General features: G+C 40.0%; 2 protein-coding genes and 1 non-coding gene across 6 annotated transcripts; 2 read left to right on the forward strand and 1 right to left on the reverse strand.

Annotated features, from left to right (window-relative positions):
• Positions 1 to 1,342: 1,342 nt before the first annotated feature.
• Positions 1,343 to 1,446, forward strand: LOC131171688 (U6 spliceosomal RNA). The gene has a single exon (XR_009142346.1). It is a non-coding gene; the product is annotated as a U6 spliceosomal RNA (small nuclear RNA).
• A 14,747-nt stretch (positions 1,447 to 16,193) lies between these two features.
• LOC110641110 (uncharacterized) lies at positions 16,194 to 16,655 on the forward strand. Its single transcript, XM_021792707.2, has one exon. The coding sequence runs from the start codon at positions 16,194 to 16,196 to the stop codon at positions 16,653 to 16,655; it is 462 nt and encodes a 153-aa protein (XP_021648399.2).
• Positions 16,656 to 17,747: 1,092 nt separating this feature from the next.
• Positions 17,748 to 21,106, reverse strand: LOC110641107 (SWI/SNF complex subunit SWI3B). Of its 4 annotated transcripts, none has more exons than XM_021792704.2 (7): positions 20,732 to 21,105; positions 20,229 to 20,653; positions 19,483 to 19,893; positions 18,582 to 18,720; positions 18,167 to 18,285; positions 17,903 to 18,070; positions 17,748 to 17,773 (listed from the first exon to the last, which is right to left on the reverse strand). In XM_021792704.2, exons 1-7 carry the CDS (start codon positions 20,934 to 20,936, stop codon positions 17,771 to 17,773), a joined length of 1,470 nt encoding a protein of 489 aa, XP_021648396.1. In that variant the 5' UTR covers positions 20,937 to 21,105; the 3' UTR covers positions 17,748 to 17,770. The 4 variants fall into 4 exon arrangements, 3 of the variants coding, with proteins under 3 accessions (XP_021648396.1, XP_021648395.1, XP_021648394.1); XM_021792703.2 differs by having other exon boundaries at positions 17,748 to 17,776; XM_021792702.2 differs by having other exon boundaries at positions 17,748 to 18,070.
• Positions 21,107 to 21,238: the final 132 nt, after the last annotated feature.

Consider the following 21,238-nt stretch of genomic DNA (forward strand, 5'->3'; position numbering starts at 1 on the left):
TTCAAATCTCATCCATATATTTCAATTTCATAATCATTTCTATACATTTCCACTCATACTCAATTCATGTGTAAACATTCTCAAATTACATAAGCAAAATTTTCAAATTTCTTTAATTTACATAATTTACAAAATAATTACAAAATTTCATAATTTACATGATATATAAATTAATTACATATGAAAAGCTAATTTATTAATTTACATCGCATTCCTATTAATTATCTGTTCATAATATACATTATAATACAATATCTAAGCATTTTATACAAAATATAAAATATGATCTATATAGGCCCTATCTACATGCATTGCTGAGGATGTGACAACCTTGAATAATTCAGACACTTCTGCAGATCAGAACTCCAAAATATCTGTTTAATATTTTTATCTAGGCTTTACCTTCAGTACCTGCGCGAGGAAACAATTTCATTACGCTATGCATTGCTGCTTAGTGGTGCAATAATATAACAAGGAAATAATATATAAATAAAAATAGAAATAAAACATAATTCAAATAATTAAGATTTATTTATACTTCACACGCGGTTTCTAAAATTTAATATGTTTTATCCTAATTTAGTCTTCTTTGAAAGTGTTTATTTCACCAATATACTGTAATAATGTACATAGAAAAAAGATCTAAAAATAATAAATTTATGCTTATATTATTATGTAAGTCACATTTGCAATATTTATGTATGTTATAATTTTCTTTGCTAATCTTTTAGCATTTTCTCAATACTTTTTAGGTTGTCTCAGATTATTTCATAATAAGTAAATTTTAATATCAGTCCAGTTCATTTCGATTCTTTCTAATAAATAACTATTCTAATTTATTTTAGGTCATCTTACTCATTTATTTAATTTCTAATATTTTTAATTACTAATATTCTTAACTTATTTCAATAAATTTCACTGCCCAAGTAACCTATGACAGGCTGACTAAACTGGATAACAGGTCGTTGGCACTGGACACCACGGTGCCTCTGGCCGTCATACCATGGGACGCAAAACGTTAACCACATATGCAGTCAGTATGGCTAAAAAGCCATGATAACACATAATCGGGCATAAAAGCCATGAGTGCATGTAACACCCTAGGCAAATCCCACATCGGCAAAACACGGGAGAGATGCTGGGTTTATAAGTTGACGGTTCGTAACCCCTATTGACGCGTTTTAAAACCGTGAGGGCTTCGGCTCAGAGCGGACAATATCACTAGTGGGCCGGGCCATTACATTTGTGGTATCAGAGAAGATACCACAAATGTCTGCACTGTAACAGCCCGATCCTTCTCCAGTTAGTATTGTCCGCTTTGGCCCATGGGCCTCACGGATTTGTCCCTTCGGGGACATCCGATAAAATTGGAACGATACAGAGAAGATTAGCATGGCTCCTGTGCAAGGATGACACGCACAAATCGGAAATGGGAAGAAAAGATTTGGGCCATATATGTGGGAGCCTTCCTCACCTGGTCAGCGCGTTTTTGGGAATGAAACCTCCCAAGGGACAAATCCGTGAGGCCCATGGGCCAAAGCGGACAATACTAACTGGAGAGGGATCGGGCTGTTACAGTGCAGACATAAAGCCATGAATGCGGGTATAAAGCCATGAATATGGGCATAAAGTCTTTTGCAGTACTGCTAAAATAATATCCTATTGGCATGCCAATCTATCCAATCTGACACACATGTCTAGGTAATACAAGGGCACATAATATCATTAAATATTAATATATAGTGTTTTATGACTTCATTATTTCATAATAAATTTCAATTATAATTTATACATTCATTTGATCATTTATATGATCACAATTCACATCAATTATCCTTTTATACCATTGTACTCAAGGTACTTTTCCTTTCTACAATAATGAGAACTAATGTCTCATTCATACATGAATATGATTCATTTATTTATTTTTTATGTCATTCATATTGATCACAATTCAAAACAATGGTTCACATGTACCATTGTATTCAAAACATTTTTCCTTTCTCATTTATACATTCAAAAATCTACTTATGTAATTACAAATTTTATATTTCAAGTTGAATTACTAACATTTTATGAATTCTATTTGTGATGGGCATATAAGCCCTAACTATCTATTCACATCAATTAGGTGATTTATTTTTCATGTTTCAAGCAATCCATGAACATTTCATGGATTTCAAATTTATGGTCTTAATTTCCCTTTAACAATTTTGACTAGGATGCATAGTCCACATTTGTCATACAATTCTAAGCATTTAAGCTTAGAATTAGTTCTACGTCTTTATCTTGGTTTGTTAATCATTTTAATTACTATTCACCTTACTAGTCAATCAAAATGTTGACTTTTTCATACTTAATAGATATGTTAATTCTAATTACACAAAGATCCCACATTTTGAGTTTTACATTTGCTAGTATTAATTACCAATTGCAATTTAAAGTCCCCTAGATGCATTTCTAAATTTTCAGTTTTGATTACCTAAGTTGACTGTTCCATTAGACAATTTTACAGTGGAAACTAGGCTAACTTTTCTTCATCAAAGTTGTTCCTTATTGTGTCTTCTTTCATTCCCTTTTTGAATCACTTCATTTGGAGTTTTGTAGCTCAAGTTATGGTCATTTTACCATAACTGGCTGGAGTGACCTGCACTCAGAATTTCTGGGCAATTTGGTTCTGCCAGATTTGGTGACCTAAGTTTGGTTGGCAATTTGACTAGGTTATGGTCAGAATTTGAATTTGTGTTCTTTATGAAAGTTGTAGAGATATGTATCAACTTTCTGTTGGTAAAATTTTAGATCAATTGAACTTTTCTACACTGAGTTATGACCATTTGAACAAACACTGTTCATTTGGTCATTTTCCAGAGATAGCATGTTGGTCACCCGGATTAGGGTAATTTTTAGGTCAACTTGGCTTGATTTTCTGGGTAGGGTTTCTTCACCAAAGTTATGCCAATATGTGTTTATTTTCATTTCCAATTGGCCTTCCACCAATTGAACCTATACAACTCCATTTATGGCTACCCAAACCTGCTGGACTCACAACTAGTCCTGCAAGTCACCAAGGGCAGCATGCCTAAACTCAACTCCATTATCCTTGCGCACTTCAATTCCTCCTCACACACATTCAAATGGTCACTAATTGACCATTACAAGGTTAATATACGATTTAATAAGCAAAACTCCAATTTTTTTGCAAACCCTAATTCCCAAGTGTCCATTTCATGCTTTTCATGTCATCTAACACATCCAACACACATAGTTCAACATCTAACTCAAGTTATCTCATCACAAACCACTTCTAAACAATTCAAGTCATATAAATCAACAAATCTCGTCCTTCTTCCATGGCTGCCAATTCTCATACATACTTCAATATAATTGTTTTGTTCAATTCTATAACAAATTCTCATTTAATTTGTCTTCCTAACAAAGATTAAAAGATATGGAAGTGAGTATAGGCACTAACCTCAATTGCTAACTCTTCCAAGTCTCCAAAACTTCCTTTTTCCTTCTTCTTTTTACTGCCCAAGTATTGCTCTAATGGTGAAGACCAATTTTTGTGAAGCCAACAAGAAATTTTATGGTGTGTTAGCAAGGAAAATTTAGAGAGAAGGAAGAATAAAAATGGTGTTGGTAGAGAGAGGTGAAGTTTGGCTGAAATGAGGAAGAAAGCTGTTGGAACTTGTTTTATTTTTGTCCCATTTTTATGTTATTTTTATCCCTTTAATTTATTTGTCAAGTGGTGATTGGGTGGGGGCATTATAATGACATCATGTGATGTCATAATTCCAAATTTCCTTTATTTTCTTTCCTTTTCTTTTTTACTCATTTTCAATTAAATTTTTAGTAATATTTATTCATATTTTATGTCATAATAATTATTTACTTAACTGGACAAGTCGGTCAAAAATCATCTCTGAAGACAAAATAACCAAAATGCCCTCCGTTTGGCTTATTAAGCCAAAATCTTCTGTACCGATCGAAAAGTTTTTCTAAGCCTTTTCTTGGCATTCCAATGCTATAAAAACCTCAATGACTCTTCTCTGGAGTCCAAAAAATTATTTTATGAATTTTCTCCCGGGTTTAGGGCCTTTAGCTGCAAAGACCGCAACTTCCCACTAGGTTACCCATCGCTAGGGCACCGGCTCATTTAACTTGGTTGTATTTTATTTTTAAAATTTTTTCTATATTTTTCTTATTAATATTTGAGTTAATTATGGCTCCTCACTTTAGTCTAAATATTTTTTCAGTCGTTCTAACTATCCGGACCGACACCGGTCACCTGAACAGTAAAATATACGGAATTGCTACAGTGAGGGTGTTACAACAGTAGCTGCCATTCAAAATAAACCAAAACCTTCAGTTAAATCTACCAGCTACAATTACCTACCCTTTTCTCATATTACTAGCCAAATCCAAACCAATAGACCCATAAAAACAACAACTTCTACTTCTAAAGAACAACCAAAACTGTTACCACTACCTTCATTACCTAAACCACCCGCTGTACCTGTCAAAAACTCAAAAATTACTGATAAAGACATGGATGAAAGAAGGGCAAAGGGGTTGTGCTTTTGGTGTGAGGAAAAATATACAACTGCTCATAAATGTAAGAAAAAACAAGCATATGTGATGCAATTAATTACAAAAGAGAATAAAGAAGATGAGGAAACTGAGGATAAGGGAATTGAAGGTGAAATGCTGTCAGATATGCAATTATCTCTCAATGCCATATGGGGAACACATGGAGCCCAGACTATGAGAATAAAAGGGAAGTGTGGGAAAAGAATATTGCATATTCTAGTGGATATAGGAAGTACTCATAATTTTTTGAGTACGAAAATGGCTTCTAAAACTCCACCTAAGTAGTTTGCACTTAGCCAGTCCCAAGCTTGGATAAAGGAGGAGGGTTGCGGTAGGTAACAACCAGCGAAAAATTTTTGTCATACCTTATGATATGGATTCAAATGATATAAACGTTGGGGCTTCCTCTACTTAAGACGCGCTATATCAGAGCTCGGGTGTAGTGAGAAATATACAAGGGTGTAGGGTGTTCACCGAAAGCGATGCGCCATGCCGGCGCTCGGGTGTGGTGTTAACTGAGCAAGGGTTCCCACATCATGGACGGGTGTAGGTAAAGAAGTTAGTCCATAGGACAGATAGTAGAATAGATAGTGGAATAGAACACAAGATAGACATAGAAAACAATAGAAGATATCATAGAAGGAGACCAATTAGGAAGGAACAGGATAGGAGGAGGATCAGGGTTGGTACTTGGAATATTGGATCACTTACAGGAAAATTAATAGAGCTTGTGGATACCTTGGAAAGGAGAAGGGTGAATATTGCTTGCATTCAGAAGACTAAATGGGTAGGAGAGAAAAGCAAGAAAGTTGGTAATTCAGGGTACAAACTTTGGTTTACCGGAAAGGAGAGAAACAAGAACGGAGTGGGCATAATCATAGACAGGACATTGAAAGGCGTTATAATAGCTATGAAAAGAGTAGGAGATAGAATTATACTAGTAAAGCTAGTACTAGAAGGAGAAATAATAAATATAGTTAGTGCTCATGCCCCACAAATAGGACTAGATAGTGAGAGTAAACAAAGGTTTTGGGAATATATGAATGATTTAATGCAAAGCATACTGAATGAAGAGAATGTTTTCATTGGTGGAGATTTGAATGGACATGTAGGAAGTGATAGACAAGGTTATGAGAATGTTCATGGAGGTTTTGGTTTTGGCAGTCAAAATGAAGAGGAAAAAAACATCCTGGATTTTGCTATGGCATAAGACCTAATACTAGTAAATACCTACTTTATAAAAAGAGAGTCACATTTAGTGACTTTCAAAAGTGGGTAACATAGAAGCCAAATCGACTTTCTCTTAACCAAGAAGACAAATAGAGCTCTATGCAAGGATTGCAAGGTCATTCCAAGAGAGGCTTTAACAAGTCAACATCGGTTAGTGGTCTTGGATGTTAAGTTTAGGAAAAATTCAAGTAAGGTCAGAAGAAATAGTGTAGCTCGAACAAAGTGGTGGGAGTTCAAAGGAGTAAAGCAAGTGAAGTTCTAAAATGAGCTTCTCGAGTCCAAAGCATGGAAGCTGAATATGAAGGCCAATGATAGGTGGATACAGATGGCATCAAAGATTAGAGAAGTAGCTAGAAAAGTACTTAGAGAGTCTAAAGGACATGGACCACCCTTAAAAGAGATATGGTGGTGGAATGAGAAGTACAAAAGGCGGTGAAGAGAAAAAGAGAATGGTATAAGAAATTACCTAAATGTGATAATAATGAGGCATATGAACAATACAAGATAGCAAAGAAAGAAGCAAAAAAAGCAGCTAGCCAAGCAAAAGCATAGGCCTTTGAAAAGTTATATGAGAAACTTAGAACTAAAGAAGGGGAGAAAGATATTTATAGATTAGCAAGGAGGAGAGAAAGGAAATGTCAAGATCTCAATCAAGTTAGGTGCATTAAGGATAAAGAAGGAAAAGTGTTGGTGAAAGATGAGGACATTAAAGAAAGATGGAGAAATTATTTTAATGATCTTTTTAATAATAGTCAAAATGGTAATAGCATGAATATCGACTATAGAACAATAGAAAAGAATGTGAATTATACTAGAAGGATTAGATCTTTAGAAGTAAAGGAAGCACTTAAGAGAATGAAAGTGGGTAAAGCCTGTGGACTCGATGGAATACCAATTGAAGTGTGGAAGTGTTTGGGAGATATGGGAGTGGCATGGTTAACTAAATTATTTAATAAGATTCTAAACTCAAAGAAAATGCCTGATGAATGGAGGAGGAATATTTTAGTACCTATTTTTAAAAATAAGGGAGACATACAGAGTTGCTCAAACTATAGGGGAATTAAACTCATGAGCCATACTATGAAGTTGTGGGAGAGAGTTGTGGAGCATCAACTACGTTATGATACTTCTATCTCTCTCAATCAATTTGGCTTCATGCCCGATCGTTCAACTATGGAAGTGATCTTTCTTATTAGAAGCTTGATGGAGAAATATAAAAATATGAAGAAAGATCTATACATGGTTTTTATTGATTTAGATAAGGCTTATGATAGTGTTCCAAGAGATGTCTTATGAAGTGTGTTAGAATAAAAGAGGGTATCTATTAGGTATATACAAGTATTGAAAGTTATGTATGAAGGAGCAACTATTCGGCCCAGAGCGGACAATATCACTAGTGGGCCAGGCCATTACATTTGTGGTATCAGAGCGGCTCCGCGTGCAACCTTGAACGATGGTGGGGCAAACCTCAGCGAGGACGCTGAGTCCCATAAGGGGGGTGGATTGTAACACCCTAGGCAAATCCCACATCGGCAAAACACGGGAGAGATGCTGGGTTTATAAGATGGCGGTTCGTAACCCCTAGTGACGCGTTTTAAAACCGTGAGGGCTTTAGTCCAGAGCGGACAATATCACTAGTGGGCCGAGCCATTACATTTGATATTGTAACACCCTAGGCAAATCCCACATCGGCAAAACACGGGAGAGATGCTGGGTTTATAAAATGGCGGTTCGTAACCCCTAGTAACGCGTTTTAAAACCGTGAGGGCTTTAGTCCAGAGCGGACAATATCACTAGTGGGCCGAGCCATTACATTTGTGGTATCAGAGCCGCTCCGCGTGCAACCTTGAGGGATGGTGGGGCAAACCTCAGCAAGGACGCTGAGTCCCATAACGGGGGTGGATTGTAACACCCTAGGCAAATCCCACATCGGCAAAACACGGGAGAGATGCTGGGTTTATAAGTTGGTTGTTCGTAACCCCTATTGACGCGTTTTAAAACCGTGAGGGCTTCAGCCCAGAGCGGACAATATCACTAGTGAGCCGGGCCATTACATTTGTTATTGTAACACCCTAGGCAAATCCCACATCGGCAAAACACGAGAGAGATGCTGGGTTTATAAGTTGGTGGTTAGTAACCCCTATTGACGCGTTTTAAAACCGTGAGGGCTTCGGCCCAAAGCGGACAATATCACTAGTGGGTCGAGCCATTACATTTGTGGTATCAGAGCTGCTCCGCGTGCAACCTTGAATGATGGTGGGGCAAATCTCAGCGAGGACGCTGAGTCCCATAAGGGGGGTGGATTGTAACACCCTAGGCAAATCCCACATCGACAAAATACGGGAGAGATGCTGGGTTTATAAGATGGAGGTTCCTAACCCCTATTGACGAGTTTTAAAACCGTGAGGGCTTCGACCCAGAGCGGACAATATCACTAGTGGGCTGGGCCATTACATTTGATATTGTGGCTCGGCCCACTAGTGATATTGTCCGCTCTGGGTCGAAGCCCTCACGGTTTTAAAACGCGTCAATAGGGGTTAGGAACCTCCATCTTATAAACCCAGCATCTCTCTCGTGTTTTGTCGATGTGGGATTTGCCTAGGGTGTTACAACGCTGAGGTTTTCCCCACCATCATTCAAGGTTGTACGCGGAGCAGCTCTGATACCATAAATGTAACGGCTCGACCCACTAGTGATATTGTCTGCTCTGGGCCGAAGCCCTCACGGTTTTAAAACGCGTCAATAGGGGTTACGAACCATCAACTTATAAACCCAGCATCTCTCTCGTGTTTTGCCGATGTGGGATTTGCCTAGGGTGTTAGCGTCCTCGCTGAGGTTTGCCCCACCATCGTTCAAGGTTGCACGCAGAGCAGCTCTGATACCACAAATGTAACGGCTCGGCCCACTAGTGATATTGTCCGCTCTGGGCCGAAGCCCTCACGGTTTTAAAACGCGTCAATAGGGGTTACGAACCATCAACTTATAAACCCAGCATCTCTCCCGTGTTTTGTCGATGTGGGATTTGCCTAGGGTGTTACAATATTGTAACACCCTAGGCAAATCCCACATCGACATTATAACACCCTAGGCAAATCCCACATCGGCAAAACACGGGAGAGATGCTGGATTTATAAGTTGATGGTTCGTAACGGGAGAGATGCTGGATTTATAAGTTGATGGTTCGTAACCCCTAGTGACGCATTTTAAAACCGTGAGGGCTTCAGCCCAGAGCGGATAATATCACTAGTGGGCCGGGCCATTACATTTGTGGTATCAGAGCGGCTCCGCGTGCAACCTTGAACGATGGTGGGGCAAACCTCAGCGAGGACGCTGAGTCCCATAAGGGGAGTGGATTGTAACACCCTAGGCAAATCCCACATCGACAAAACACGGGAGAGATGCTGGGTTTATAAGTTAGTGGTTCGTAACCCCTATTGACGCGTTTTAAAACCGTGAGGGCTTCGGCCCAGAGCGGACAATATCACTAGTGGGCCGGGCCATTACATTTGAGGGCTTTGGCCCAGAGCGGACAATATCACTAGTGGGCCGGGCCATTACATTTGACCAAATGTAATAGCCCGGCCCACTAGTCAAATGTAATGGCCCGGCCCACTAGTGATATTGTCCGCTCTGGGCCGAAGCCCTCACCGTTTTAAAACGCGTCAATAGGGGTTACGAACCACCAACTTATAAACCCAGCATCTCTCCCGTGTTTTGTCGATGTGGGATTTGCCTAGGGTGTTACAATCCACCCCCTTATGAGACTCGGCCCTCACGAGGTTTGCCCCACCATCGCTCAAGGTTGCACGCGAGCCGCCCGATACCACAAATGTAATGGCCCTACCACTAGTGATATTGTCCGCTCGGGCCAAGCCCTCACGCTTTTAAAACGCGTCACTAGGGGTTACGAACCACCAACTTATAAATCCAAAGATCTCTCGTGTTTTGCCGATGTGGATTTGCCTAGGGTGTTACAATCCACCCCTTATGGGACTCGGTCCTCACGAGGTTTGCCCCACCATCGTTCAAGGTTGCACGCGGAGCAGCTCTAATACCACAAATGTAATGGCCCGGCCCACTAGTGATATTGTCCGCTCTAGGCCGAAGCCCTTACGGTTTTAAAACGCGTCACTAGGGGTTACGAACCACCAACTTATAAACCTAGTATCTCTTCTGTTTTTGTCGATGTGGGATTTGCCTAGGGTGTTACAATCCACCCCCCTTATGGGACTCAGCGTCCTCGCTAAGGTTTGCCCCACCATCATTCAAGGTGGTGGTTTAGGCGGTATCAAAGCAGAGGTTTAGGCGGTCCTAAACCTAGATAGATAAAAAGAAATAGTTGCATCACATGCATGGGCCTTTAAATAGAGTCGAGGTGACACTATTGTAGATCTGTTCGTTGTCTGTTTTATAGGATCGATGACATCTGATCCTTCAGAGTACAGACCTCCAAGACCGATATAGGAGGAAGTAGAGAGTCACACACCTGCACCTACGTTTAATTAGGGGCGTAGTAGCAGTAAAGCAGAACCATCGTTGGGTACTTTAGTAAGGACACAGCAAGCCTTCCTAGAGCAAATGACTCAATTGCTCTGTCAGGTCACCAGAGCTATGCCACCACCTCCCCAGCCAGTATATAGGACCCCAGTAGAGAGAGTTAGAAATGATGAGCGATTCAGAGGGACAGCAACAAGAAGAGAGGGTCCGGACTGCCATCCAAATAGCTTGCTACAGAGAGCAAGAGACCCAGGGGGTCTGAGGGTCAGATTCAGAGCAGAGAACAGAGGCAGAGGTTCCAATTTACCCCGAGAAGAGGAGGTCAAACGGGTGTATCAATTGGCAAATCTGCGGGTCCTATAGCACGGAGATCAATCCCGATGCCAGTTTGTACACATTATAGGAAGAACCACAGAGGAAAGTGTAGATTACTAACGGGTGGATGTTTCAGATGTGGGTACATAGAGCATTTTTTTTTTTTTGAGAGATTGCCCATGGAGGAGTGCTCCCACAGCTCCACCACAGACTCAGAAGTCCGCCTGACAAAGATGAGGGGTAGAAGACCGATGAGACCAGAGGTAGCTGGTATATCACAAAGAGCTTCTAAGACTATAGAACACCCCGAGGCTGAAGTAGCATCCCGCGTGTACGCTATGGCTCGAGAGGAGCCAAATCCGGTAGATGTTATCAGAGGTACATTTCCTAATTATAATACCTTTAAGTATGTATTGATAGACCCTAACTATGTTCACCCCTATATATGCATTGTACCTCCTGTTGAAAGAGGATACCGATAGATGGGTCAGAAGATGACATACTTGTCACCAATCCTTTAGGTCACCAGGTGATTGTAGATTCTCAACCGAAAAGAATCGTATCAAAGATAATAGATGGAAATGAGAAGGAGGCTGTATATGAGATGAAAGAAGATGAGTACAGAACTGGTTGAAAAAAAAAAGAGAAAGAGTTAGTCTATTGGGATATACCGTGGTGACTATGCAATGCTCTTGATGTTTGTCAGAAGTCAGACATGCTGATCTGACTTGGGACCACTGTGTAGAGCTACGTATTTCCAATAGTAAATCAAGATAAGGATAAGATTGTAGAACTAGGATTAATAAGACAGACTAAAGAAAAAGTAAAGTATTATAACACAAAAAGGTGAAAAGACAAGGAGATAGCGGTCCCTCGATTAATTACACTGTGTAAATTTCGAGGACGAAATTTTATTTAGAGGGGAAGAATTGTAACACCCTAGGCAAATCCCACATCATCAAAACACGGGAGAGATACTGGGTTTATAAGTTGGTGGTTCGTAACCCCTAGTGACGCGTTTTAAAACCGTGAGGGCTTCGGCCTAGAGCGGACAATATCACTAGTGGGCCGGGCCGTTACATTTGTGGTATCAGAGCCGCTCCGCGTGCAACCTTGAACAATGGTGGGGCAAACCTCAGTGAGGACGCTGAGTCCCATAAGGGGGGTGGATTGTAACACCCTAGGCAAATCCCACATCGATAAAACATGGGAGAGATGCTGGGTTTATAAGTTGTTGGTTCGTAACTAGTAGTGACGCGTTTTAAAACCGTGAGGGCTTCGGCTCAGAGCGGACAATATCACTAGTGGGCCGGGCCATTACATTTGTGGTATCAGAGCCGCTCCGCGTGTAACCTTGAACGATGGTGGGGCAAACCTCAGCGAGGACGCTGAGTCCCATAAGGGGGGTGGATTGTAACACCCTAGGCAAATCCCACATCGACAAAACACGGGAGAGATGCTGGGTTTATAAGTTGGTGGTTCGCAACCCCTAGTGATGCGTTTTAAAACAGTGAGGGCTTCGGCCTAGAGCGGACAATATCACTAGTGGGCCGGGCCATTACATTTGATTGTAACACCCTAGGCAAATCCCACATCGACAAAACACGGGAGAGATGCTGGGTTTATAAGATGGAGGTTCCTAACCCCTATTGACGCGTTTTAAAATCGTGAGGGCTTCAGCCCAGAGCGGACAATATCACTAGTGGGCCGGGCCATTACATTTGTGGTATCAGAGCCGCTCCGCGTGCAACCTTGAATGATGGTGGGGCAAACCTCAGCGAGGACGCTGAGTCCCATAAGGGGGGTGGATTGTAACACCCTAGGCAAATCCCACATCGACAAAACACGGGAGAGATGCTGGGTTTATAAGATGGAGGTTCCTAACCCCTATTGACGCGTTTTAAAACCGTGAGGGCTTCAGCCCAGAGCGGATAATATCACTAGTGGGTCACAGCCATTACATTTGCTGTGCACACAGTGGGAGGGGACACAAGAGATTTTTTGATCTCAATTGGATTACGTCATGAATCAGCTATAAGCCCTTACCTTTTTATATTAGTTTTAGACGAATTGATGAAACATGTACAAGAGAGTATTCCTTGGTGCATGATGTTTGCGGATGATATTGTTCTGATAGATGAGACACGAGAAGGAGTCAATAGAAAGCTAGAGCTTTGGAGAAGTACTCTAGAGTCAAAGGGCTTTAAGTTAAGTAGAACGAAGACAGAATACATGTATTGCAAGTTCAATGAAGGCCAAACTGGTATTAGGGAAGGAGTTAGTTTGGATGGAGTGGTACTGTCCCAAAGTAATCACTTTAAATATCTCAGCTCAGTCCTTCAAGTAGATGGGGGATGTGACGAGGATGTTAGTCATAGGATTAAAGTCAGATGGTTGAAGTGGAGACGTGCCACGGGAGTTTCATGTGATCGCAAGATTCCCAATAAGTTGAAAGGAAAATTTTACCGTACAGACATATGACCGGCTATGTTATATGGTAGTGAGTGTTGAACACTGAAGGAGTCGTATGCATCTAAGATAAGAGTTGCAGATATGAGAATGCTAAGGTGGATGAGTGGCCATACTAGACTAGATAAAGTTCATAATGAGAGTATTAGAGAAAAGGTAGGAGTGGTGCCAATTGAGGATAAGTTGAGAGAAGGGAGATTGAGGTAGCTTGGTTATGTGAAGCGTAGACATACGGAGGCTCCAGTTAGACAAGTAGAGCACATTAGGTTAGAGGATAGAAAGAAAAAAAGGGATAGACCTAAATTGACTTGAAGGAAAGTAGTACAACATGACCTAGAAGCATTACACATTTCTGAGGATTTAACTCAAAATCGTTTAGAGTAGAGAAAGCGAATCCATATAGCTGACCCCAAAATTTTGGGATAAAGGCTTAGTTGAGTTGAGTTAAGTTGAGTTGAAAATGGCTTCTAAGCTTAAGTGTGAATTGCAAAAAGCTACTGGAGTATCAGTTGAAGTGGCTAATGGGCAACAACTACAATGTGAGAGCTTCTGTAAGAATTTTACATGGAGCATGCAAGGTTTAGAATTTCATGCAGAACTATATGTTCTTGCTTTGGATAACTATGACCTAATCTTGGGGGCTCAGTGGCTTTCCACTTTAGGGGAGATATTATGGAATTTTCAGACTATGATGATGACTTTTAAAACGGAATCTATGCTTTGTGTGTTGCAGGGAGAAACTAAAAAGAGACTTCCAAAAGAGCTTAATAGCTTGATGACTTGCCTTAATGATGATGGATTATTTCACGCAGAAGGGCGTGAAGCTACTGCCTATTTGTATTCAGTAGTAGGTCCGCAGGAGCAAGTCGAATTAGAGCAGCAGCAGAAATCTTGGCCTGATTCAAATAATCTCTTATTGGCTTATAATGATTTGTTTCAGGAGCCAAAGACCTTGCCCCCAAAACATGTCCATGATCACAGAATTGCTCTCAAAGCAGGATCTTCACCAATTAACATCAGACCATATAAATATGCAGGTGAGCAGAAAGATGCAATTGAAGACATGATTGCAAATATGTTAAAAGCTAGAGTGATAAGGAACAGTACTAGCCCTTATGCAAGTCCAATTGTGCTTGTAAAGAAAAAAGACAACACCTGGAGACTATGTGCTGATTATAGAGCACTTAACCATGCTACTGTGAAAGACAAATTCCTAAACTTGTGATAGAAGAGTTGCTTGATGAACTGGGGCATGCCATTATATTTTCTAAAATCAACTTGCATTCTAGATATTAGCAAATCAAGATGCATGAGGAAGACATTCCTAAGACAGCTTTCAAGACTCATGAGGGACATTATGAATTCCTAGTTATGCCTTTTGGCTTAACTAATGCCCTTGCAACCTTCCAAAGTCTCATGAATTCAGTTTTTAAGCCATTTTTGAGGAAATTATTTTAGTTTTTTTTTTATGATATTCTAATATATAGTGAGAATAAAGAGCAGCACCTCATTCATTTGCAACAGGTCCTGCAAGCTATGAGGGATCACCAATTGTTAGCCAGAAGGAGTAAGTGTTTTTTTGGCTTTCCATCAGTGGAGTATTTGGGACATGTTATCTCGGAAAAAGGGGTTCAAACTGATCCATCTAAAATTGAAGTGGTGAGATAGTGGCCTAGACCTACCACTCCAAAGCAATTAAGGAGCTTTCGAGGGCTCACAAGGTATTACAGATGTTTTGTTAAAGGCTATGGAGCTCTTGCTAGGCCTTTAATTGAATTACTCAAGACAAATGGGTTCCATTGGTCAAACGAAGCTCAACAGGCCTTTGAGTCTCTTAAATTAGCTGTAACTTCTGCTCATGTTCTCACATTACTAGATTTCTCTAAAGAGTCTGTCATTGAAACAAATGCTTCAAATATTGGTATTGGGGCCATATTAATGCAATCTGGACATCCGGTAGCTTTTATTAGTAAGGCTTTATCCCTCAAGCATCAGTCTCTTTCTACATATGAGAAAGAACTACTTGTAATCTCATTTGCTGTTAAAAAATGTAATCATTACTTGCAAACAAAGCATTTTACTATCTTAACTGACCATCACAGCCTAAAATACCTTTTGGATGAGAAACTTACAACCCCCATTCAGCAAGCTTGGATGGCGAAGCTTATGCATTTTGATTATGATATCAAATATAAGAAGGGTTCTGAAAATGCAGTAGCTGATGCTTTGTCAAGATCACCACTACTGGAATTGAATGTCTTGTCTTCTACATTGCTTCCTTCATCATTATATGGACAAATTGTAGAAACTTGGGGTAGTGATTCTAATTGCCAACATCTTATAAATGATAAGAAACGTGATTCTACTTCTCATCCATCTTTTCAGTGGCATAATCAACAATTGAGGAGAAAAGGGAAATTAGTGGTGGGTTATAATCATGAATTAAAGCAACAATTATTGGCTGTATTCTATGATTCTGCTACTGGAGGGCACTCGGGTGTGACGGCTACTTTAAAAAAAATATCTTCTCTTGTTTATTGGCCTGGGTTACATTGATATGTGAGACAATATGTTAGGAATTGTTTTGTCTATCAAAGATGCAAACTAGAGTTGATTGTGACGCCAGGTTTACTGCAGCCCTTGCCTGTCCCTACCACATTATTCTCTGACATAACCATGGATTTTATTGAATGCCTTCCTCGATCTCGTGGTATGACAGTCATTATGGTTGTAGTAGATAGATTATCCAAATTTGCCCACTTTATTAGCCTCCATCACCCTTTTACTGCTAAGACAGTAGCTATAGCTTTCCTAGATTCTGTATTCAAGATGCACGGACTACCTCAAACAATTGTGAGTGATAGGGATATAATTTTTTTGAGTGCATTTTGAAAGGAATTATTTGCTCTTCAAGGGGTTCAATTAAAACTATCCACTGCATACCACCCACAAATGGATGGGCAGTCTAAAGTGGTAAATAGTGCCTTTAGAGTTACCTCAAGTGTATGATAGGAGATTTGTCACACTCGTGGGCTCAATGGTTACCCTTGGCTCAATTCTGGTACAATACTTCACGTCACTTCACTATTCGTATGTCTCCATTTGAGGCCCTTTATGGAATTCCACCTCCTATACACCTACCTTATTTTCCAGGTGATTCAAAAATTGCTACAGTAGACATTTTTTTAAGGGATCGAGAAAATGCTTTATCCATTCTAAAGTTTCATTTGGATAAAGCTAGGCATCTAATGAAAACTCAAGCTAATAAGGGTCGAGTAAATAGAGAACTTACAGTGGGAGATTGGGTATTTCTTAAATTGCAGCTTTATAGACAACTTTCTATTCGAAAGGGATATCATAAGTTCCAACCAAAGTATTTTGGGCCATTCCAGATCACGGATCGAATTGGTGCAGTTACCTACCATCTCAATTTTCCTTCTGATGCTCAAATCCACAATGTCTTCCATGTTTCTCAACTTAAACATACATCAGCACCTGTGACTGCTACTCCTCCCTTACCACCTGTGTCTCACATCCAAGATGCTTATCCATAAGCTATTTTGGATCGTCGCATGGTGAAGAGGCATAATGTAGCTGCCACTCAACTCTTAATCCATTGGCGAGGTCTTTCCCCTGCTGATGCTTCGTGGGAGTATGCTGATGAGTTACAGGCAAGATTTCCTACATTCCTTGAGGACGAGGAATCTGATGGGAAGGGTGGTTGATATAAGAAAAATAGCAACAATAGTAAAACGCTGCGTGGGGATTAAGTAGTGGGCAAGAGAAAGAATCGTTATTTGTTGAATAACAGAATAGTTGAGATTGCTAAGCTGAGCTGTTGTGTACAGAAACGTGGCAAGTATTGCGAAGATCCCGCGGATGATCAGGTGAGCCTCATGGGAGAACTGAGAAGTAGTTATTTTTATTGAATGGTCTATAAATAAGATGTAATTGATGAGATGTACTCATTCTTAATTCAAATGAAGTGTGATTCTGCTTCTTCTCTCTGCTCTTAATCTGTCTCTCTTAGTTCAGTAAAATTTTTCTATTAGCTGCATATAAAATTCAGATTTTTCAACCGAGTTTCCAATGTTATTCGGCCTTGCAGGCTGTTTCATCCTTCAGGTTCATTTGTTGGCATGGCTATTGGCTAGCTACAAACTATGGCGGAATTTGTGCCGGTACAGGTTACATCGATCATTCTTCCACGCTTTTATTTTTTCACGATGATTCTTACGCAATCGAGGCAGCGCAGACTGCAAATGTATTTATAAATGTCCGTAATACTCGCTCAAACACGAGCAGATTTACGAAATGCCTTCCTTCCCGTGAAAAGTACATACATTTTTTGAATCACACTTTCGAAGGAATTGAGCAGTTGAGTACAGCAACAGCAATGACGTTATGAATGGTGAAGATAGAGATATATACATATACTCAACTGCTCAATTCTATATATATATATATATTTGAAACATATATGGTAAAGATAGATTGTATCAGACTTTTGAATTTTGACGACCCCAATTTGCCTATCCTTAATTCCCTGCAACTTTACAAATGCTAGTGTTAACATATGGAATGGGACTGATCACTTCTATTTACCACGAAATATAGAGAAAACAAGATTTTGCCAACTCCAGCGCTTTCTCCAAAATTAAGGGCTTCCTCACTGCTACATATTATTAGATTGATTCAAATTGAGAACACCACAGCAAAAGCAAGTGCAGAGACCACAAAAAGAAACAAATTTGGCATTTGATCATATGTGTTAACACATATAACATCAATCTGTTCTTACATTGTCCTCCATACGTTCCCCAGTTTTTGGTGTTGATTTTTTATGAAACAAAAGGCTGAGCTGATCCACAAAGAGCAGATTTTTTATTTGCTCCAACTGTTGCCACTCTTTCTCCATCAACAAATCCATCTCCTCAAAACGAACAATCTTATCTTGGATCTCTTTCATCTGACACAAAAACAAAAAAAAAGGAAAACACTTCTTGTTATTGTGATCAATGACCATTTATCAGTACTAGTGAGAGTCTTTAGTTATGCAATGCACCTGCACTTCTATAATCCTGGAAATTGCTTTCTCCGCATCTTGCTGTTCCTTCTCAGGCAGTGGATTAGCATCCAAGGAAGCTCTTTCCAATGCATTTACATTAGATCCAACACCAGCACCTGCACCAAGCAAAAGCCAAATTCATTTACATTAGATCCATCACTAAAGACTTACTGCAGCACCTCTTACAGAGGGATCATATGAAAATATATACTAAAACCACCCCTTGGAACAAAAAAATAAAAAAACACGGGAGAGAACTTTATCTCGCAATTTTCCCAATACTCCTCAATATGCCTTTGTTCTTCAAGGAGAAATCCCAAATCTCAACTGATCAAAACCCAGCTAGACAAATTGCACAAATTTGTTCTGGATCAGTGTTCCTATTCAATACGTAGCAAGAAGCCAATTATACCTTGTTGTCTTGCATTACTGAAAAGAGATCCAACACCACCTTTACTGGTCACATATTCAACCTCAGTCAGAGCTGCTACAGCTGCTTGAGCAGCAGCTTCTGCAACCTCTGTACCCACTAGAGCTGATAGAAATGCAGCCTGAGAAAATTTCAAATGAAAATATTAACCTCTGTTTAAACTAGGATAACAACAAAAGCACAACAGACTATTTTTAACCCTTATATGCTTGCACCCAGCAGATTTAATATTAGCACAGATCATAATTAATGATAACGATTTCTTGAAAGGCAAACAAACTGAAGATCAAATGATTCTCAAACTTTATCAACCTGAGAACCAGATTAATGAGCTAAACCTCAGTTAATTTTTATAGAAGTAGAATGAATGAAGAATTAGAACATTTTTCTACTCATCTACATACAAAAAATCAAACAAAATGAATAAAAAGATTAAAAGCATAATGAAGAGTATGAAAGATGGGACAACACAAGGACTACTGTTTATGCAGCTCCTGGAAATGTTATTGAAAAGCCAATCTACTCATTTGATGGTCTGACCTGGGCAGAATTTATCAATAAGGAAGGTGACAGATTCTGCTAAATTCACTCAATCAATCAGTTACTCAAAAGGGTTAAAGGAAGAATGATTCACCAATTTAAGCAGTTCAACACATACACTTCTGAATCTTCAAATGCCACATATTTTAAGTTCTACTTTTGTATTTTCATTGTAGCTACAATACTGTTTTTAGTTAAACCAGTAACAAACCCACCGCTTAAAAAAAACACAATACAAACACACACACACACACACACACACAAAGAATAGCAAGAAAAAAAAAAAAAAAAAAAAAAAACCTTTCTTCTATTTTTCAACTTTGAAATGACCCAAAAACAATACCTGGGCCATTATTGGATTGCTTGCATCTGCAAGAGGCGTGAGATGCATCCTTTTATTTGCAGACGGGGAGCCAATACTCTCTGATCCGCACTCCGAATAAGTGCAGTCCTTTATTTTGTGATGCTTGTTATCAAGTTCTCCCAAGTTTGCATAACCCGCAAATTCTTCCCCAAAAGGAAGCTTGATGAAATGAGAAACACAGTCCTTTTCACTTCTACCAGGAACATGTAGTGCAACCTTCTTCCAGTCATCACCATAATGTGCAACGGCTTCCAAAAGTTGCAATGTCTCCTTCTCTGTCCACTCCGTCCTTATCTCTTCGCTGATCTCAACCCTCCTGAAATCGGAAGAACTGACACCAACGCGATAGTTACCACGCACATAGCATCGGGCGCATAGGGTCAAGTCATACTGCACCGATGAACGAAGATTACAAAGTTTGGAAAATCAATAACCTAATATCAAACAATAATATAAGTTCCCTGAAGCAGCCCAAAGCTTGAAATTTCAAACTCCAACACAGGTATAAGTTTACAAGCGCTGGGACATGGGGTGAAGGTTTATGATGAAAACACACACAGACAAACACAGAAGTATACAAATATCCGAAGGTGTACAAACAGATTCCACCAAATTAAGTAATGATTTTACAAACGTACAATTCCAAAACTTTAAATTCTTGACTTCCCTTTTAGGAAGGGTTTGCAGCAGAGGAAAAACAAATTTAGTCAGATAGAAGAGCATACCTTGTCACAAACAAAGCAAGCAATGGTGCAAACAGATTGGCAACCACTACACAATCTCTTGGAAGTGTCCCTCTTGGGAGGAGTAGAATCAGCAGAAGTGCCACCATCAGCACCACTCTGCGAAGTAGACTTACTGTCCTTGTCTTCCCACTTCAAGGGCTTGTTTAAAGCGGAAGGCGAATAGTTAATCAAACCCCAAGCCTCCAGGAAGTCGAAAACCCTGCGAATGGAGCCCACGTCACCCACAAGCGTTTTCCTGACCTCCGTGAAGGTGATCTTGCCAGAAGGATTCCGCCTAAAATACTTGATGATGGAGTTCCTGTAGTACATGTAAACCCTAGGGTTCTTAGAAGGAGACCGCGAATCGAAGAATTCAGGGAGGAATCGGACCTCGCATTCGTGAATATTGTTCCACGAAAACCACCCTACAAAATCCACAAACTAAAGAACGTTAATTTAACTATTAAAAAGAAATAGAATCTAGGGATTTAGAGGTGACTTACTGGAGTAGCTAGGGATGTGGACAATGTCAGCGTCAGAAGAGGGGGGCACTAGCGGTGGACGGTGAGTAGCAGTGGAGGGCGTCGGAAACTCGGGCTTGAGGGAAGAGGGGGTGGTAGGAGCAAGGGAAGGTTGATGGAGCTTGGGCTTGAGGGATGGTGGGGTTGCGGTGGACGGGTCTATTAAGGATGATGGTGCTGACGCCATGTTTTAGGCTGAATTGAGGGGGAAGGTGAATGAGAAGGAGAAGGAGAAGGAGGGGGGAGGGAAGTTACAAAACCCAAGCCGCTCTCCTCACTCTCCTGAGGCCTGTGCGTGCCGAAACTGTTTTCGGCTCGGTCCGGAACCCATTACATATATGGACCTGTTAGCGGACAAGCTAGACAGACAAGGTCAGATATTATCGCATTAATATGGTGTATTTTTCGATTACTTGATTTCATTACAAGCTAAAATTATATGTTACACATTTTTTTTTAATGAAGGGTTAATTATAAAAATATATTTAA

This window comes from Hevea brasiliensis, chromosome 12 (assembly GCF_030052815.1).
Source record: "Hevea brasiliensis isolate MT/VB/25A 57/8 chromosome 12, ASM3005281v1, whole genome shotgun sequence".
Taxonomy (NCBI): Eukaryota; Viridiplantae; Streptophyta; class Magnoliopsida; order Malpighiales; family Euphorbiaceae; genus Hevea; species Hevea brasiliensis.